The 15,818-nt window shown below is 36.9% G+C and overlaps 1 protein-coding gene across 10 annotated transcripts in view; it reads left to right on the top strand.

Annotated features, from left to right (window-relative positions):
- dclk2a (doublecortin-like kinase 2a) overlaps positions 1-15,818 on the top strand; it is an 80,447-nt gene that overhangs the window by 44,558 nt on the left and 20,071 nt on the right. For 6 of the 10 annotated variants that reach the window (XR_010904738.1, XM_067441347.1, XM_067441351.1 and 3 more), the window contains exons 6-10: positions 4,027-4,121; positions 11,125-11,172; positions 13,240-13,324; positions 13,765-13,870; positions 14,200-14,257. Coding sequence is in view for 9 of the 10 variants with exons in the window: in XM_067441347.1 (XP_067297448.1) it covers positions 4,027-4,121; positions 11,125-11,172; positions 13,240-13,324; positions 13,765-13,870; positions 14,200-14,257 (392 nt within the window). In the remaining variant the exon portion in view is untranslated. The remainder of the gene's footprint in view (positions 1-4,026; positions 4,122-11,124; positions 11,173-13,239; positions 13,325-13,764; positions 13,871-14,199; positions 14,258-15,818) is intronic. The other 4 variants (XM_067441350.1, XM_067441353.1, XM_067441348.1 and 1 more) reach the window with 1 other exon arrangement.

The raw sequence follows: 15,818 nt of genomic DNA, 5'->3' as shown, positions 1-15,818 counted from the left end.
CATTCAAAAGTAACGTTGTTGCCTTAAATGTAGGGTATGGAGTTTTTCATAGAGTCTAGCAATAGCAATCTAGCTTTGAAAGCATAAGATCCCACCATCTTTAAAGCCACACCTCCTTCAAAACGCAGGAACGGACACAACCAGAGCAGAGTCTGCAAAGCATCATGAGAGTCTTTACATTATGTCATGTTTCAAAACAAATAAGTTAACAATAATAATGACCAAACAAAAGCTTAGAGAACAGCTCTGAGTAGAACATCACATGTATTTTAATCTTTTAATTACGGTAGCTACAACATGGCCTGAACGCAACAAAGCTTGGTGTTTTGGTTCATGAGAAACTGTAAAAGATGGCTGCTGTTTTTTTGCGATGCTTAATATCCGTCACTGCAAAGCCTCACGGAATGCGCTGATGATATCTGCGTGAGCAAGGTGCGCTGAGATATGCAAATACATACGTTAACAGGCAGGTAGGACGTCCTATCATTGCATTCGGACCAAATGCAATGACTGGACGAACATTTGTTGGTTCTGAGACTTCCACAGAAGATATATGAACTTTTAAAAAAATATTTAGACCACTTATATTATTTATTTCTATAATGATCTGAAGAGCATTTCAACCAGTATAACAAAAAGTGTTTATGAAAAACATTGCCTACCCTGCCTTTAACGTTCACATGATCAAAAAAACCCAAACAAACATATTTTAAACATTTAAAAACCTGGTTGTTTCGCATGTTCAGAGAACATTCAGAAATAGTTTTTACAGGATAACTTAATGGGAACATTAGCTAAATGTTCTCAGAACATTTGTGTTAGCAGCGTCCCCACTGCCAAGCTGAAAACCGAAGGCATTAGTATGTAAAAAGTAAGCTGTCATGTGTTAATTTTCTGATATATTCCTTTTAATCACGGTCATATCCATTACATTATGTTTAATAGATGTTTTCATGCTAGTTGTTGTTGCCTTTACCATAACCAAGACTAACCAACAAACTGACAACCAGAGAATCTGACAACCCTATGAAATTCTTGAGCTTCTTGAGAGGAATCTCCCTGCATGGTGTTAAATTTATTTAAGACATTAATCTGTGGAATGAGCTGTACATGACCTCTAACCCTTTGGTGCAGCATTCAATCATGCTAATAGCTCTCCTGCATGGCCTTCCAAATCCATCAGCTAGTATAGAGAGCTAACTTTCAGACTGGCCAGTGGCCGATGCCCCCTGGCACATACTCTAATCTATCAGACATATCAATTGGATGTGTACACTAAATGCAGTTATCCTCAAATCCTTCTGCTGAGACTGGCTAATGCAATACACATACCCTAAATTCCTATGCCCCTGAACTGTAAATGCTCTATCGCATGCCTGGAGAGAAATCTATTCATGCCACACACTCAAAGGGAAATGCCAAGAGCAGCTTTTCTACAAATCCATGCTCCCTGTGGATTCTTACGCAACTTGGAATGCTATCCATGATGAGCATAATTATGTTTTATTTCTGTTAAATGACTCTGCTACTAATTTATGGAGTGTTTGATGCTTGATATCACTGGGTTATTCTATGATTTAGCGTTGTGGATTTGGTGTCAGTTGAGTGGTGCGTGTGAACCCTTGTCTCTGTGTTAAGAGACTTATTTGGGCCAAGGAGACATATGCACATGCATTCCTGAGAGGTGGTTCTGTTAATATTTTGATTTGTAACAGCAATATTCACTACTGTTCAAAAGTTTGGGGTCAGTAAGATTTTTTAAATTTATTTTTTCTTAATGGTAACACTTCAGAAAATATACTCTCATTTGTTAACATGAGTTAAAGCATTAGTTAACATGAATGAACTATAAGCAATGTATTTTTTATGCATTTATTAACATTTGATAACTTTTGTTAATTTTAGTTCATTATACAATTAAAATTGTACAATTGTTCATGTTAGTTCACAATGCAACTAATGTTAACAGATGCAAGCAAATGCAAAGCAAATTAATTAATGAATTAAAATAATAAATGCTCTGTAAGTATCGTTCATTGTTTTGTGTTAATTTACGTAGTTAACAAATGCAACCCTATTGTATATTTATTAAATTATAAATGTATCAAAAGTGACAATGACTGTACGACCGGAGCTTGGTTCGTATTGCCGGCAGTGAGTCAGACTTGTTCACGGTGTATGTTGGACTCCAGCAGGGCTGCCCTTTGTCACCGGTTCTGTTCATCATTTTTATGGACAGAATTTCTAGGCGCAGCCAGGGGCCGGAGAGTGTCTGGTTTGGAGTTCAAGAATCTTGGGGTCTTATTTATGAGTGAAGAAAGGATGGAACAGGAGATCGACAGATGGATAGGTGCAGCTTCTGCAGTAATACAGTCATGTACTGGTCTGTTGTGGTGAAGAAGGATTTACTGGTCAATCTACGTTCCTACTCTCATTATGGTCATGAGTTGTGGGTCATGACCGAAAGGATAAGATCCCAGGTACAGGTGGCTGAAATGAGCTTTCTCCGCAGGGTGGCTGGGTACTCCCTTAGAGATAGGATGAGAAGCTTGGTCTCTCAGGAGGAGCCCAGAGTAGAGCACATCGAGAGGAGCCAGCTGTGGTGCCTCGGGCATCTTTTCGGATGCCTCCTGGAAGCCTTCACGGGGAGATGTTCCAGGCACGTCCCACCGGGAGGAGACCCAGGGGAACTTGGGACACGCTGGAGGGATTATGTCTCCCAGCTGTCCTGGGAACGCCTCAGTATTCCCCTGGAAGAGCTGGGGGAAGTGTCTAGGTAGAGGGAAGTCTGGGCGTCTCTAGACTGTAGCTTCCACGACCCAGCCCTGGATATATTTCAAATTGGCCTAAATGTGTGTGTGTCTAAATGTGGCAAAAGGTTGCAAAGTTCAACGGGGCCGAATATTTTCGCAAGGCACTGTATATATATATATATATATATATATATATATATATATATATATATATATATATATATATATATATATATATATATATATATATGGTTTTGACAAAAAATATTAAGCAGCACAAACATTTTCAACACTGATAATAATAAGAACTGTTTCTTGAGCATCTTAGATTCCTGAAGGATCATGTGACACTGAAGGATGGAGTAATGATGCTGAAAATTCAGCTTTGCATCACAGGAGCTGATTTAAGGAACATTACACAAATTTATGAACATAGGGTGACTAGGAAGGGCCAGCTATTCCTATCTGACGTTACTCACTCATTGTGCACCGAATTTCAACTGCATGTCTGCATCCATTGGGTCGGAGACACAAATCCTTTGTGTAACTCTAATAGATACAAAAAAATCATTTATACCTGCTGCTTTTATGTTTTTAAATGATCTATTATAAATGTGTGTTATTTAAATTTATTTTGTGTTGCTGTATGAAAGTGTAAGTATACTGCTGTCTAAACAAATAATTGCCTCTAAGGGCAATAAAGTGAACTCAAACATGAATAAATTACACTTTAAAATGTAACAATGTTTCACATACTGTTTTTACTGGAATCTTACTTATCTACTTTTGAACAGTAGTGTATGTTTATATTGTATACACCAATATTAAATGAATAATATTTTTTTTTAAACTTAAAATGCTACTTAAAATTTCACGCAAAACAAAAAATTCTGTCATCCGTATATGTGCACTTACATTAGAGTGTACTTGCCTAAGAAAGTGATTAATGTAAGGAAACTACATCTTCTATAACTGGTCCGAATGGTGAAAGTGCATTGTCAAACAGCAAACATTAACAAAAGCTCCATAGAATGACCACAAAGTTATGACTCCCCCAGTACACTGTATTCCAAGTTTTCTAAAGCTCTGTGTGAGGAAAAGAATATTTTTTGCTGTTGTTCATTAGGAATTTTCTCCCCCAGTGTAGCTCTTAAACCTCAATGGTTAAAATCAATTAATGTGTACCACAAAATAATCAGTATAAGAAGTAACACCATGCTCCCCCCCCCACTCTTTTCTCTTTCTCCCTCCCTCTTCTTTCTACACTTTTCAGTAAATGGAGTACCTAACAGCCAAATCACTACCCCCAAATCTGCCAAATCCTCCAGTTCCTCCCCAACCAGCCCCCGCAGCATGCGCAACTTTAAGGTAAGCCCGTTGGCATGGCAACAGGCATCCTCTGTGCTGCTAATCACTTTACAGGGAAACATTGCTAGTTTAAGAATAGATTGTTTCTTCTTCAAGTCTAAGCTTCTGGATGCTGACACATGGACAACAGCATCATAACACTCTCATTCGTGATTAAGAATGTAGTGATGCTGCCTAAATAACTGCCTCTCAGCAAACTGAAGCAGTTCTAACACCCTTCAATTTTGAGTTCAAGTGATGACACTTTATCAGAATATGCTAACTTCTCTCATATTTTGAATGATAAATGCAAGCTATTATTTTATTTCTGTGTTGTTTGTTAAACAGTAACATGAATGTCAATCTCCGGTAGCTATGGTTCTATCTAAGGTCTGCAAATTATGAAATAAAAAACAAATGACTAAATTGAAAGATTAAATATTAAATATTCAGTGAACTTTGTTTCATTAGTATTTAGCTGAAATATGTTCCTTGACTTATCAGCTTATCAATTAGTAAATTGTTATCAGTTTAGTATATTTCATGTTTTATTATATAGGAATGTAATACACTATATAAACTTTTACAGTGATATTGTTCACAGATAGATTTGGAAAACCTAAAAAATGTAAAAAATGAACTTGCCTCTGGTCTCCCTTATGGGAGTTCCCTGTTACCTTAAAACTCACATGTGCAACGTGCAGAAAACACTTGAGAGTTTTCAGTGGTTGTGTGTATAAAGGTTGTTTAGTATCAGTGTATAGCTGTTTCTGCATTATCTGGTAAGGACATAGAAATCGACAGCACTTGTAATGGAAAATCCGCTCTGAAAGACCTAAGCAATTCTATTCTTGTAGACCTTGTGAGTCGATGCATTGAGATCTTGCTGAGATGTGACTACAGCACACTGTAATTAAACCAAAGGTCAAAGTCAAGTACAATCATAGCCTCGAGAACTCCTGCTGTTAATCCGCTTAACTGACCTGTCTATCAGACAGTAAGCTTCTTGGTGCGCGGGTGCTATCTTTAAAGCTTTATGGGGGGGGAAGCACAATGAGAAAATCATAATTTTTAGAGGATTTGGTTTTATATTTAGTGGATAAAAGTGAGTTATTTGGCACAAACTCACTAAATAAACCAACTGACCACTTAGTTGATTACGGTCGTTTTTTTCTGAGAGAGCGATACAATTAAATGGAGAATTTTGCAGTCTTCCACTTCCACATTTTTCTCCTGAGAAAAAACACCTTAGTGTCACATAGTGTCTCAACCTGTCACATATTGTGCTCAGATTTACTAACATAATACGTCTGCAGTCCAGGGCATGACATTAAAGGGGGTTTGAAACACTCAGTTTCAGTCAATCTCAAGTCAATGAGTACCTATATAGTATTGCATCCTTCATATTTCCAAAAAGTCTTTAGTTTTATTATATTTATAAAAGAAATATAGGCTGTACCGAGTCTTTCCGGAAAAAAAACGAGCACCTGGAGGCGTATAGTGTGGGCGGAGCTAACGAATGACGAGCGCGCAGCTACTGCACGAGAGTTTCTGAAAGCTGACATCAAGCGTGGAGATGAAAACGTTACCCTAAATAAACCATGGCTATCAGATTCAACTAATACAGATATGATCCAGAATCAGATCCGGAGGCTGAAATAAATTGAACAGGAGAAACAACAACAGCAGGACGTCCGTCTCTGTGGTATGGACTGTATTTAGTGGCCTGTCAACATTTGTGTGTGTTTACTCGCAGTTTATGATGACATGATTCGGTTTATGGACTATTGTATGCGACTAAACCTTAGCAGTAGCAAGCAAAGCGGTTTTGCACGTCAGACTAGTGTAACGTTAACAACAATAGAGTAACCGTTAGCGCATTTGAATGACGAAGCACGCTTTGTGAGAACGCTAGTTTATGTTTGGGTGGTTTTACAATAAACAAACTGACACCTATAGTGGTCAGCTAAACAAATGTATTTAAACACACACCATAGATCGCATGCTCCATTGATAAATTAACAGTATTACTCACCGCCTGCTTCTAAAGCACGGCCGCGAACCTTTATCGTCACCGCTCCATCAAAAACACACTTCTTTGGTAACTGTTGAATTCCTGAAGTCCTGACAACAGTGACCGTGGAGATCCACTTTTGCGACGCGAATGTAGCGTGATGTTGTGCCGCTAACCGTCATTTCTGTGTTCAAATCGGTTCAAATGCAGCGCTGCCTTCCCGGAATGCTGTGCTGACATCACCCATAGGAATAAAGCAAAACGCGGTGCGACAGAAGTGTTGCACGGACGACTGGATCTGCACCTGAGCGAGTGTTTATGGCCGTGCATTTCCTCTCTTGCTCTAGTCATGCGCGCGCACCCATACGGCACATACAAGGACCTTCCGCTCTGTCGACGTCAAGCGGACCCATACTCGAAAAAAACTCTCCGAAACTTGTGAGAAACCGGAAGGAGTATTTTTGACACAGAAATACTCCATCAAACGTCCAACATTAGTTTTTGAAACATTGTCTATGTTTAGGATGGGAATCCAAGTCTTTAACAGTGTAAAAAGCTCAGTATGCATGAAACAGCATTTCACCCCCCTTTAACATCCATCAACAGGCCAAATGCAAATTTCAGCAGTGGTGGTCACTCCTACTTGTCACGTGACGGCTTAAATTTGATGTATAATATATAATAGTTTTCAGCTGTAGCATTTTAAAAAGGCATCTGAAATAATAAGCTAAATATAATGTAGTGTTGACAAAATATCAATTTTTTCAATAAATATCGATACTGAAATATCTGAAACGCTTCCAATACTCATTTTCACATATACCAAAGAGTTGACACACAAACCCCCCTCCCCTCACTCATTGTTTTCATTTGCTATGGATGAATATTGTTGGTGCACATAAAGCCACCTTTTAGTTTTTTTTTGCCCCTGCTTATTGTGCTTAAAATGGTCAAATACCGGTTTTAGCGAGTATTCATAAACACAGTCAGGTATATTTTAAAGCTACACTGTGTAACTTTTTTTAGTTTATTCTTAGCTAAACACTTAGCTCTTTCAAAAATATATGTGCTCATTAAAGGGGGGGTGAAATGCTGTTTCATGCATACTGATCTTTTTACACTGTTAAAGACTTGGAATCCCATACTAAACATAGACAAAGTTTCAAAAGTTAAGGTGGACGTTTGATGGGAGTATTTCTTTGTCAAAAATACTACTTCCGGTTAGTCATAAGTTTCGGCAAGTTTTTTGAGATCATGCGTCCCCATTGACGTTAGTGGGGGCGGAATTTCCTTGTATGGGCCTTACGGACAATTCTACCGGAAGCGCGTGAGAGAGAGCGAGGGAGAGAGCGAAAGCAACAGCCTACGCCCATCAAAGCGCTGGTTTGTAGATTGCTGGACAGGTGACAATTACACATAATGTCACCAAAAAAGTGCGTTTTTGGTTGCCAGACCAAGACAGTCGTGCACAGATTCTCCAAAACCCCGCGTTAAGGCAACAGTGGATGTAATTTGCTTTTCCGGATCAGCAACTGAGTTGCGCGAATGTTTATATCTGTTCGCTGCATTTCGGTGCCGACTGTTTCACAAGGCCCAGCTCGACGCCGCATTTTCCCAATCGCCTAATGCTGAAGGATGGAGGAGTCCCAACGTTAGAAGGGTGAGTGAGACTGCTTCAAATGTCTCTACACAAACCACGCGTAAACACACAAACACACGTGCACAACTGCACTTCCCACATGTACACCTTCAAAGACAAAAATACGACGATATAATTCAAGTATAAATATGTAAATAACACAAGCCGCTAAGCATATTATATAGTTAGTGTATAACTTGTAACTTACCACATACAGACGTCCTGCTCTAGTCGTTTTTGCTGCTGCTCCTGTTCAACTGCAGCCTGTGGGTCTGATTCCGGATCATAGATGTATGGCTGTATCTGATTAAAAGCCATATTTTTATTTTGAATAAAGTTTTTTTCCCGCTGTTAGGGATGACGGACTCGACTCAACACTACAGCGCTGCTGTACACGTCATTATTTAGCTCCGCTCACACGACACGCCCCCACCCGCTCGGCTTTTTTCGGAAAGACTCGGAACAGCGCATCTTTCTTATATAATTATTAAAAAAATAAAGACTTTTCGGAGATATGCAGGATGCAATGCTACTCTATAGGTACTCAAGATTGACATGACACTGACTGAAACTGAGTGTTTCACCCCCCCTTTAATGTGTATTTACTTCTTTCAAGTAATAAAGTATTCTCGTAAGTTTATAATATGCCATTGAAAATACATACGGGTGAGGGGTTCGAATGCCGGTCGCCATGTTGCCCCTCCATCTTGAAAGTCCATTAGCCAAAGAGGGACATACCCGTAAATTCAACGCGAATAAAAAAAGTGTTTAAAAACTACAAACATGAAGGATGTCTGACGGTTAAGTTGAGAGGTTTAGATAAAGGTGAGCGACTAATTATCAGTATTTAACCTGATTAAACTATATTTATTATTCAGTGCTATCCACATTATATTTCACCTTCAGCAGCATTGTGAACTTCTGTAATGACACGTTTGGCCATTAACTTTTAAATGCATCATTATATTTAAACTGCAAACACATGAGGAGAATCTTTGCATTAAAGACCCACACATGGCAAAACGACGTGCGTCTACATTTCTCTCCGTTATGGAAGGAAACTAAACTAAATGTGGAGAATTTTAACTGTGACGAATCTGACGATTATTGACAGGGCAGTTAAACGGTGACGGGATGCACGTAACTAAGCGACAGAGTCCGTTAAAGATGGCGAAGTAGTATGTCCCGAAGCTTTCATAATTTTCTGCTACACACTCAAAAGTATGTACTTTTTCTGCACAAAAAGAGTACTTAATTTTAGGACAGTAAGTAGGCGAATTGGGACACAGCACTTGTGTATTAATGCCCTTATGTTTGCCTTGTTCCTGGTTGAGAATTGTTTGTGTAACCTGCTATGGAGAGTGTCTGTTCATGTGTCAAGTCAAGTCCTTGTTGTATCGTTTCTTGTTTTGGAATAAACTGCACTTGGGTTCATCTACACTTGCCTCCAGTGGATTATCGTTACAGCGTGTAACAGTTTAATGGATCCATCAGGCCTAAAAATATTTTATATGATCAAAAAAATATATATATTTACCCCATTGCATCAATGTCACAATTGTGGCGAGTAAAAAAATAAAGTTAAAAATAAAAAAGTTAATGTCAAGCCATGCTGCAGTCTATATTCAGACATTTTCAACTGAAATGAGAGAAGAAAAAAGATTTCACCAGTAGTATGCATTTAAAAGATGTAGAAATTTGCTTCTTCAGTTGAACACAATTTTTTTTTTTTTTAACTCTAACCTTTGCAGCATGCTAGTCATATAATGCATGCTAATGGTAACATTTTAGAGATATATGTGTCTTTGTTTCTTATATCTTGGATGCCATGGGGCTAAGCAGATAAACAGCAAATTTTCATTTTTAGGTGAACTATTTTACTCTTTACCTGCCAGCGTTTATAAAAAATCTTTTTTTTTTTTAAGTTGCCAGCTACTGCAAGCTATTTTTTTTTTTTTTTCATTTTGAGCAAAAAGCTGATAAAATCATGTTTTTGTTAACTACTACGTCTGGACATAATAATAAAAAACACAGATAGAGTAGATTGAGTTCATCAACCCCACCAAAGCTTAACAGTCCTGTAGCTTGTCCTGGGTAGACATTTCATTCAGTAACCTTAGGCAATTTTTATTTATATGATCACATTATTTTACATACGCATTACATATGATATCACTTGTTTCTGCATCTTCTTCATTTCTTCTGTTTTGATCAGGAGATTCTGTACTCTTTAAGAAGATAATAGCGCCCCCTACCACATAACAGTGAAAACATGGAAAGTCATGAAATCCTGTCAATGGCTGGGAAGCGTTTTTTCACAAATTATAGAAATATGACCTCAATGGCATTATATATATATAGAGAGAGAGAGAGAGAGAGAGAGAGAGAGAGAGAGAGAGAGAGAGAGAGAGAGAGAGAGAGAGAGAGAGAGAGAGAGAGAGAGAGAGAGAGATGACACAATACTCAATATAATATTGAACCGCTCAGTACTACATTAACGGTTCAATATGCACTTTTGAATTGCGTTTTTTTCAGTTTGCATTTAATTAATTCTTTCTATTTCTCTTCGTTTGAAATATTTATCTCAGTTGATTTTGGCTCTGTTTGAGTGTGCCTGTGTGTCTACATGCTGATATGAGCAAATATCCAATCATATGCACTAAAGGTAGGCGGTGTTTAGCCGCGTTTTAAAGCCTTGCCGGTTAAACATTTAATTCGCGCTTTACATGCGCTGAGCGTGCGAGCCCCTGTCAGATACGTGATTACTGGACTAAGTAGTCTTACTGCACTAAAACTGTCAAACACAACATATATAAACACAGTCGGTTATGTCTAAAGTGAAAGTAAAATTGCGTGTCTGAGATGCGAGCAGGTCTTAGCAGCGCAGACTAGTGATTGTGAACGCTTGTCCTTAAAGGGACAGTTCATCTTTAAAATTTTAGAGGTATTAAAATAGAAAAAGGGGGAAAAAATCACTCACTGCTCTTGAATAAAGTAATAATACAGTAGCTTTCAATCAATATATATTGTATATTAAAGACTATGTAGTTTTAATTTTAGCCTACATTTATTCATTCAATTTCATACTTAAATGCTACTGTACATCTCTGAGCTGACACTGTAAATCTTTATATTTATTTATTTTATACTATACAATACACTAGGAATGTGTACAATGGTTTTTTCAGCTTTTAACAAAAAGCTTTTTACAAATTATTCAGTATTCCGCCATCATTGTGCTATTATACTGAAGATATGACTTGCTGATATAGAGTTGCTGGTTCTTTGCATTGTTCCTGAGATTTCAAGCTAATTTTAGTCCAAACGCGCCAACGTTGTGGTTACATAAATATCTTCCCACTTGCCTTTAGTTTAGTTGCAACAATCGGATAGGAGTCCCCATCCGTCTCTCTGTACAGGTATTATGAAACTCTGCCTTCTGTAGCAGCATTCAAATGAGCTGCAGTTCCTTCTAGATATTTAAGTTTTCAGTTGGGTATGATTGTATGAGTCACTCTAATGGCAAGTATTTGGCTTTATATATCCGATATATCCGGTATTTGGCTTTATTTGATTCCTTCTGAGTGGCACATAATGCCCAACTGTTGCTTGTGTACCTAGAGGAACCCTGTAGCCTTTATTAAACCAGCTTTAACCAGGATGCTGCCAGTATTTGTCTCCATCGGCTTAGTCTTTTCTCACATGTCGCTGTCACTTCAGTGTAATTCTTTTTTGGCTGCTTAATCAAGATAACACACAGGCTTTTTAACCATACTGATTTCCAGTCCATTTGAAATCTTTTAAGACTAGGTCCATCATTCTTTTGTGTGAGTCGCACAGTTTGTCTTTTAGATTGTTATTTTTGTGTCCTCCTCAACCATTTATTTCACTAAGGAAGCTTTTCAATGTTGGATGGCAATAATATGTTGTTGATAAACTGATCATGTTTTATTGTGAAGATTTAGTGTAATTGCATTGCTTCTATAACCAGTTCAAAATGCTTTTTTATTTTAGTAGGGCTGGGCAATATAGTGAACATTAATGTTTTATAAAGATCTGGCGATAAAGTAAGTGCAATATATAGTGTTCGATTTATCAATACCGTTATTCATACTGAAATATCAGAACCGCTCAATTATTTGAATTCCCTTTTATTTGGACATTGGCTCGTTTTGCAGTTCTTCCTTGTCTAGTGACTTGTGAACATGAAAATAAAATAAAAAAACATTTTAAAAAAAATTAAATAAAATTTGTAAGGCAATGATGTATATTTTCTGAAATTGGTGAATATTACTGTTTGACCTTTTAATGCTTATAATAACAGAAACTGTTTACTTGCCAGGAATACAGATTTGTGAATTACGAAGGTGGTAATTGTGTATTAATTTATTTAAAAAACATTTATTTCTTTTTTTTACCAAAAATGACTATTTGTAGTTAATGCACATTCAATAAACATGCAACTTCAGCGTTGTATGATTACTTTCATGAACAAGTCAGGCTGATCTGTATCCACTTCATTTCTATCTGTTGTCTACATTATAATTTCCATGTATTTTGACCAGGAGGATGGAGTATATAAAATTGCAAACTGCAATAAATAAACATTCATCAGTCAGTACTTTTTACTTATAATATTGCATCCAAAAATGAAGTACTTTTTAAAGTAAAATTGAAAATGATTGCTTAATACCTTTACTAGAGTAAAAGTAAAAGATTCCCAAATTTAATATACTCAGATAAAGTATAGCTACTTGAAAAGTTTACTTGAGTACAGCAAAAATATTTTGTTACTTTCACCACTGGATTTAATTCATATTTATCACTCAAATATTTTCAGTAAAAATAATATACTAAACCATTCAAAATTTCGGGGTCTGTATTTGTTCATGTTTTTAAAATAAGTCTCTAATGCTCACCAAGGCTGCATTTCAGAAATGTCACTATATTTCTCAATTTTTTAAATGTAAATATAAACTGACTTCTATTTTAATTCAGCTCTACCATTAAAGAAACAGATTGCTTTTCAAAATATAAAGTCATAAAATATAAATGTGTTCCTTTGGTTGCAAAGCTGAATTTTCAGAAGATATTGCTATATTGGTGCAGGCAAACTAAAAATTATCGTTTTGCCTTGTTGCTTATTCTTCACTGGGGGAAAATATTTTCCAGACTGGCTGGTAACAAATAATTGGCTGGTAAAAGTATAATAATTTTTCATTTAAAAACTTAAATGAATCCACCATTAAGCCCAATAATGTCTTAAATACACAATAATGTTATTTACTTCTTAATAAAGGCTACATTTTATGTTGGTTTGCATTAATGATTTATCTTATTGGAAAAAGACACTTTCTTAATCCATTTAAGACTCCATAAATATCCTACTTTTTAATTATATCGCCCAGCCTTACATTTTAGCATGTGAATAAAGTATCTAAGAAGTTGTAATTTGTTTTTGAGACTTATTTTATCTCTGTTTGCAGATTCCAGCTCATCATTCCTCTGCAACCAATGTGAACGGCTCCTCTGAGACGCCCCACCATCATAACAACAGTGTGAGCCCTGAAGGTAAGACGTCCACCCGCTATTCATCACTGTCATGCACTCACTTACTCACTCACCTTGGATCTTAGTGTGTTTTAAGTCCAAAAGTCCCCAAAGGGCATTTCAGGGGCATGACAGGCTTTGGCGGTGAAAGTGCTGACACATGCCATTCTGTGCCACATTTGCTCAGGCACTCTCCCACACGTTCACACACACTGTGGTGGCAGTGTATGAGCAAACGTCCCAGCTCAGCATTGCATGAGTCAGAATGACCTTCAGTTGTTTGTCTGCATAGTGTTCTAACCACATATAATTTTTTGGATGAGGATGTCGGGGGTTAATCGGTTATTTGCCCTCTGTCTCATTTTTTTCTCCTGAAAATACTTTTTGATCATATAGTATGACAATTATGTTATTATGTGTTTCAATCTGATATGTTTAATGTGTTGGTTTATTCTCTTTAGTTAATGGAAACAGGAACATAGCTGATTCCATTATTGTGGACAAGTACAAAATTGGCAAAGTTATTGGTGATGGAAACTTTGCTGTTGTTAAGGAGTGTGTCGAACGGTAAGAAAATGACTAGTTATACATGACTTTTTCACTTAGGCAAAGATGTTATTTCTGTTAAGATCTGCCAGAAAGAGATCAAATGGCCATTGGAGAGTCAATCAAATTGTTGTCCCTTATTTGTTACTGTCATGATCTCAGATTAAAATACATTACCAGTACTATCGTTCCTGTTCATATTTTTAAGCTAAAAGGTTCAAAAGAAGATTTCTTGTGCACTCACAGGACGTCAACCTTATAAATTTGGCCCTGAGGCTCTGAATGCACTCAAAACAAATTTTCATTAACCTCCTTGGAAAAAATGTCTATTGTTCTGTTTCTTTCCATAGATCCACTGGAAAAGAGTTTGCACTGAAGATTATCGATAAAAACAAATGCAGAGGCAAAGTGAGTTGGACTTTATATAATTTTTTTTTTTTTTTGCCACCACAGCCAATGGAGGGTGAAATACCAGCTATAAAACTGTATTTTTTCTAAGATTTATTTAATGATTTATATATTTTGTCCTTATGACAATGCAGTTATAGCTGTTTATTAGTTCTGGAACCTGATGGGTTATTGCAATGTGGATTATTTACGTCTCAGTGGTTTTGTGAAATGTTTGGTCCATTTAATATGGCTGATTAGATTATATTTTATTTTTTGCCATGTATAGCTGCTGCAGCGTTTGAAGGTTATAAGAGAAAAGCTGGCCAACAGCTAACACAACACAACCAATATAATCCTTAAATGCATGAATGTTTTGCCAATCATTATTACATATTCTGATCTATATCTATCATGGATCTCTATCTGTTGCGATAATATAAAACTCTCCTGATATTAGAGTAACTCTTACAGAAGAATAAATAAAGCATACTTTGCTACCTTTTGGAGCTTGGAATGGTTCAGTTTGAGCAGATGTTTGTACATTTGTACGCACTAATATTTGTACGTTCAGTACTTGCTCTGCAGTAAATCGATACATTTTGCTGATGATACTTCCTATATTCTTTTGTTTTTCTGCCTGTGGTAACTATGAGTGAAACATCACTTCATCATTGTGAATTGCACTTATTCAGTCATCAAAGGTTTACTTACATGACATGCAAGAAAAAAAAGGTAAATAGTGCGCACGTTATACTAATCCTTTCCCTCGATTTATAAATTGTGCGCACGATTTAGTAAATCGAGGGAACAAATAAGTAAAATGTGCGCACGATTTAGCAAATCAAGGGAACAAAATAGTAAACGGTGCGGACTATTTATAAATCTAAACTAGATAAATATATAAATATATAAATAAAAGTAGTTTTTTTACTGCATGTCATGTGCGGGGCTCCGTAAAGGTTCAATTATTGTTGCAACGGAAAAAAATATACTTAATTGTTCTACACCTCTGTTCGTTCGTCTTTCCCTGCAAAAACAAAGCATTTTCCATTATTTGTGAGAAAACGCTTCCAGGTCAAAAACAGAATTGTTTCCGGGTTTCCGGGTTTTCACTGTCAGACGTTAGGGGGCACTATTATGCATCTTCTGAATGAGTTGAGTACTGAATCTCCTGATCAAAACACATGCGAGTAAGACAGTAAAACAATCGTGTATAAGCGTGATTTCATGTAATCATATGCATATGTAAAATAAAGAGATCATCATCATTAAACAGCATAGGACTAACAAGGACTAGATGGAGGCAGATGATTCGCTGTGGCGACCCCTGAAGGGAAAAGCCGAAAGAAGAAGAAGATCATCATTAAACAGCATATGAATCAAAACTATCTGTTACTAAATGAAATGTGGACCCAGGACGAGCTACAGGACTGTGCAAGCATTAGGGGTGTTGACAGACTCGATCTACTCTGTGTTTGATCATCATTCTGAATCTGATCTGGATGTAGTCTTTTACAAAAACGTGATTTTCTCAGCTTCAGCTTTTTGTTCAAAATGTTTGCTTTTTTATGAAACTCAC

The sequence above is a fragment of the Pseudorasbora parva genome, chromosome 4, assembly GCF_024679245.1.
Source record: "Pseudorasbora parva isolate DD20220531a chromosome 4, ASM2467924v1, whole genome shotgun sequence".
Classification (NCBI taxonomy): Eukaryota; Metazoa; Chordata; class Actinopteri; order Cypriniformes; family Gobionidae; genus Pseudorasbora; species Pseudorasbora parva.
This window is presented reverse-complemented; position numbering and strand designations above follow the sequence as displayed.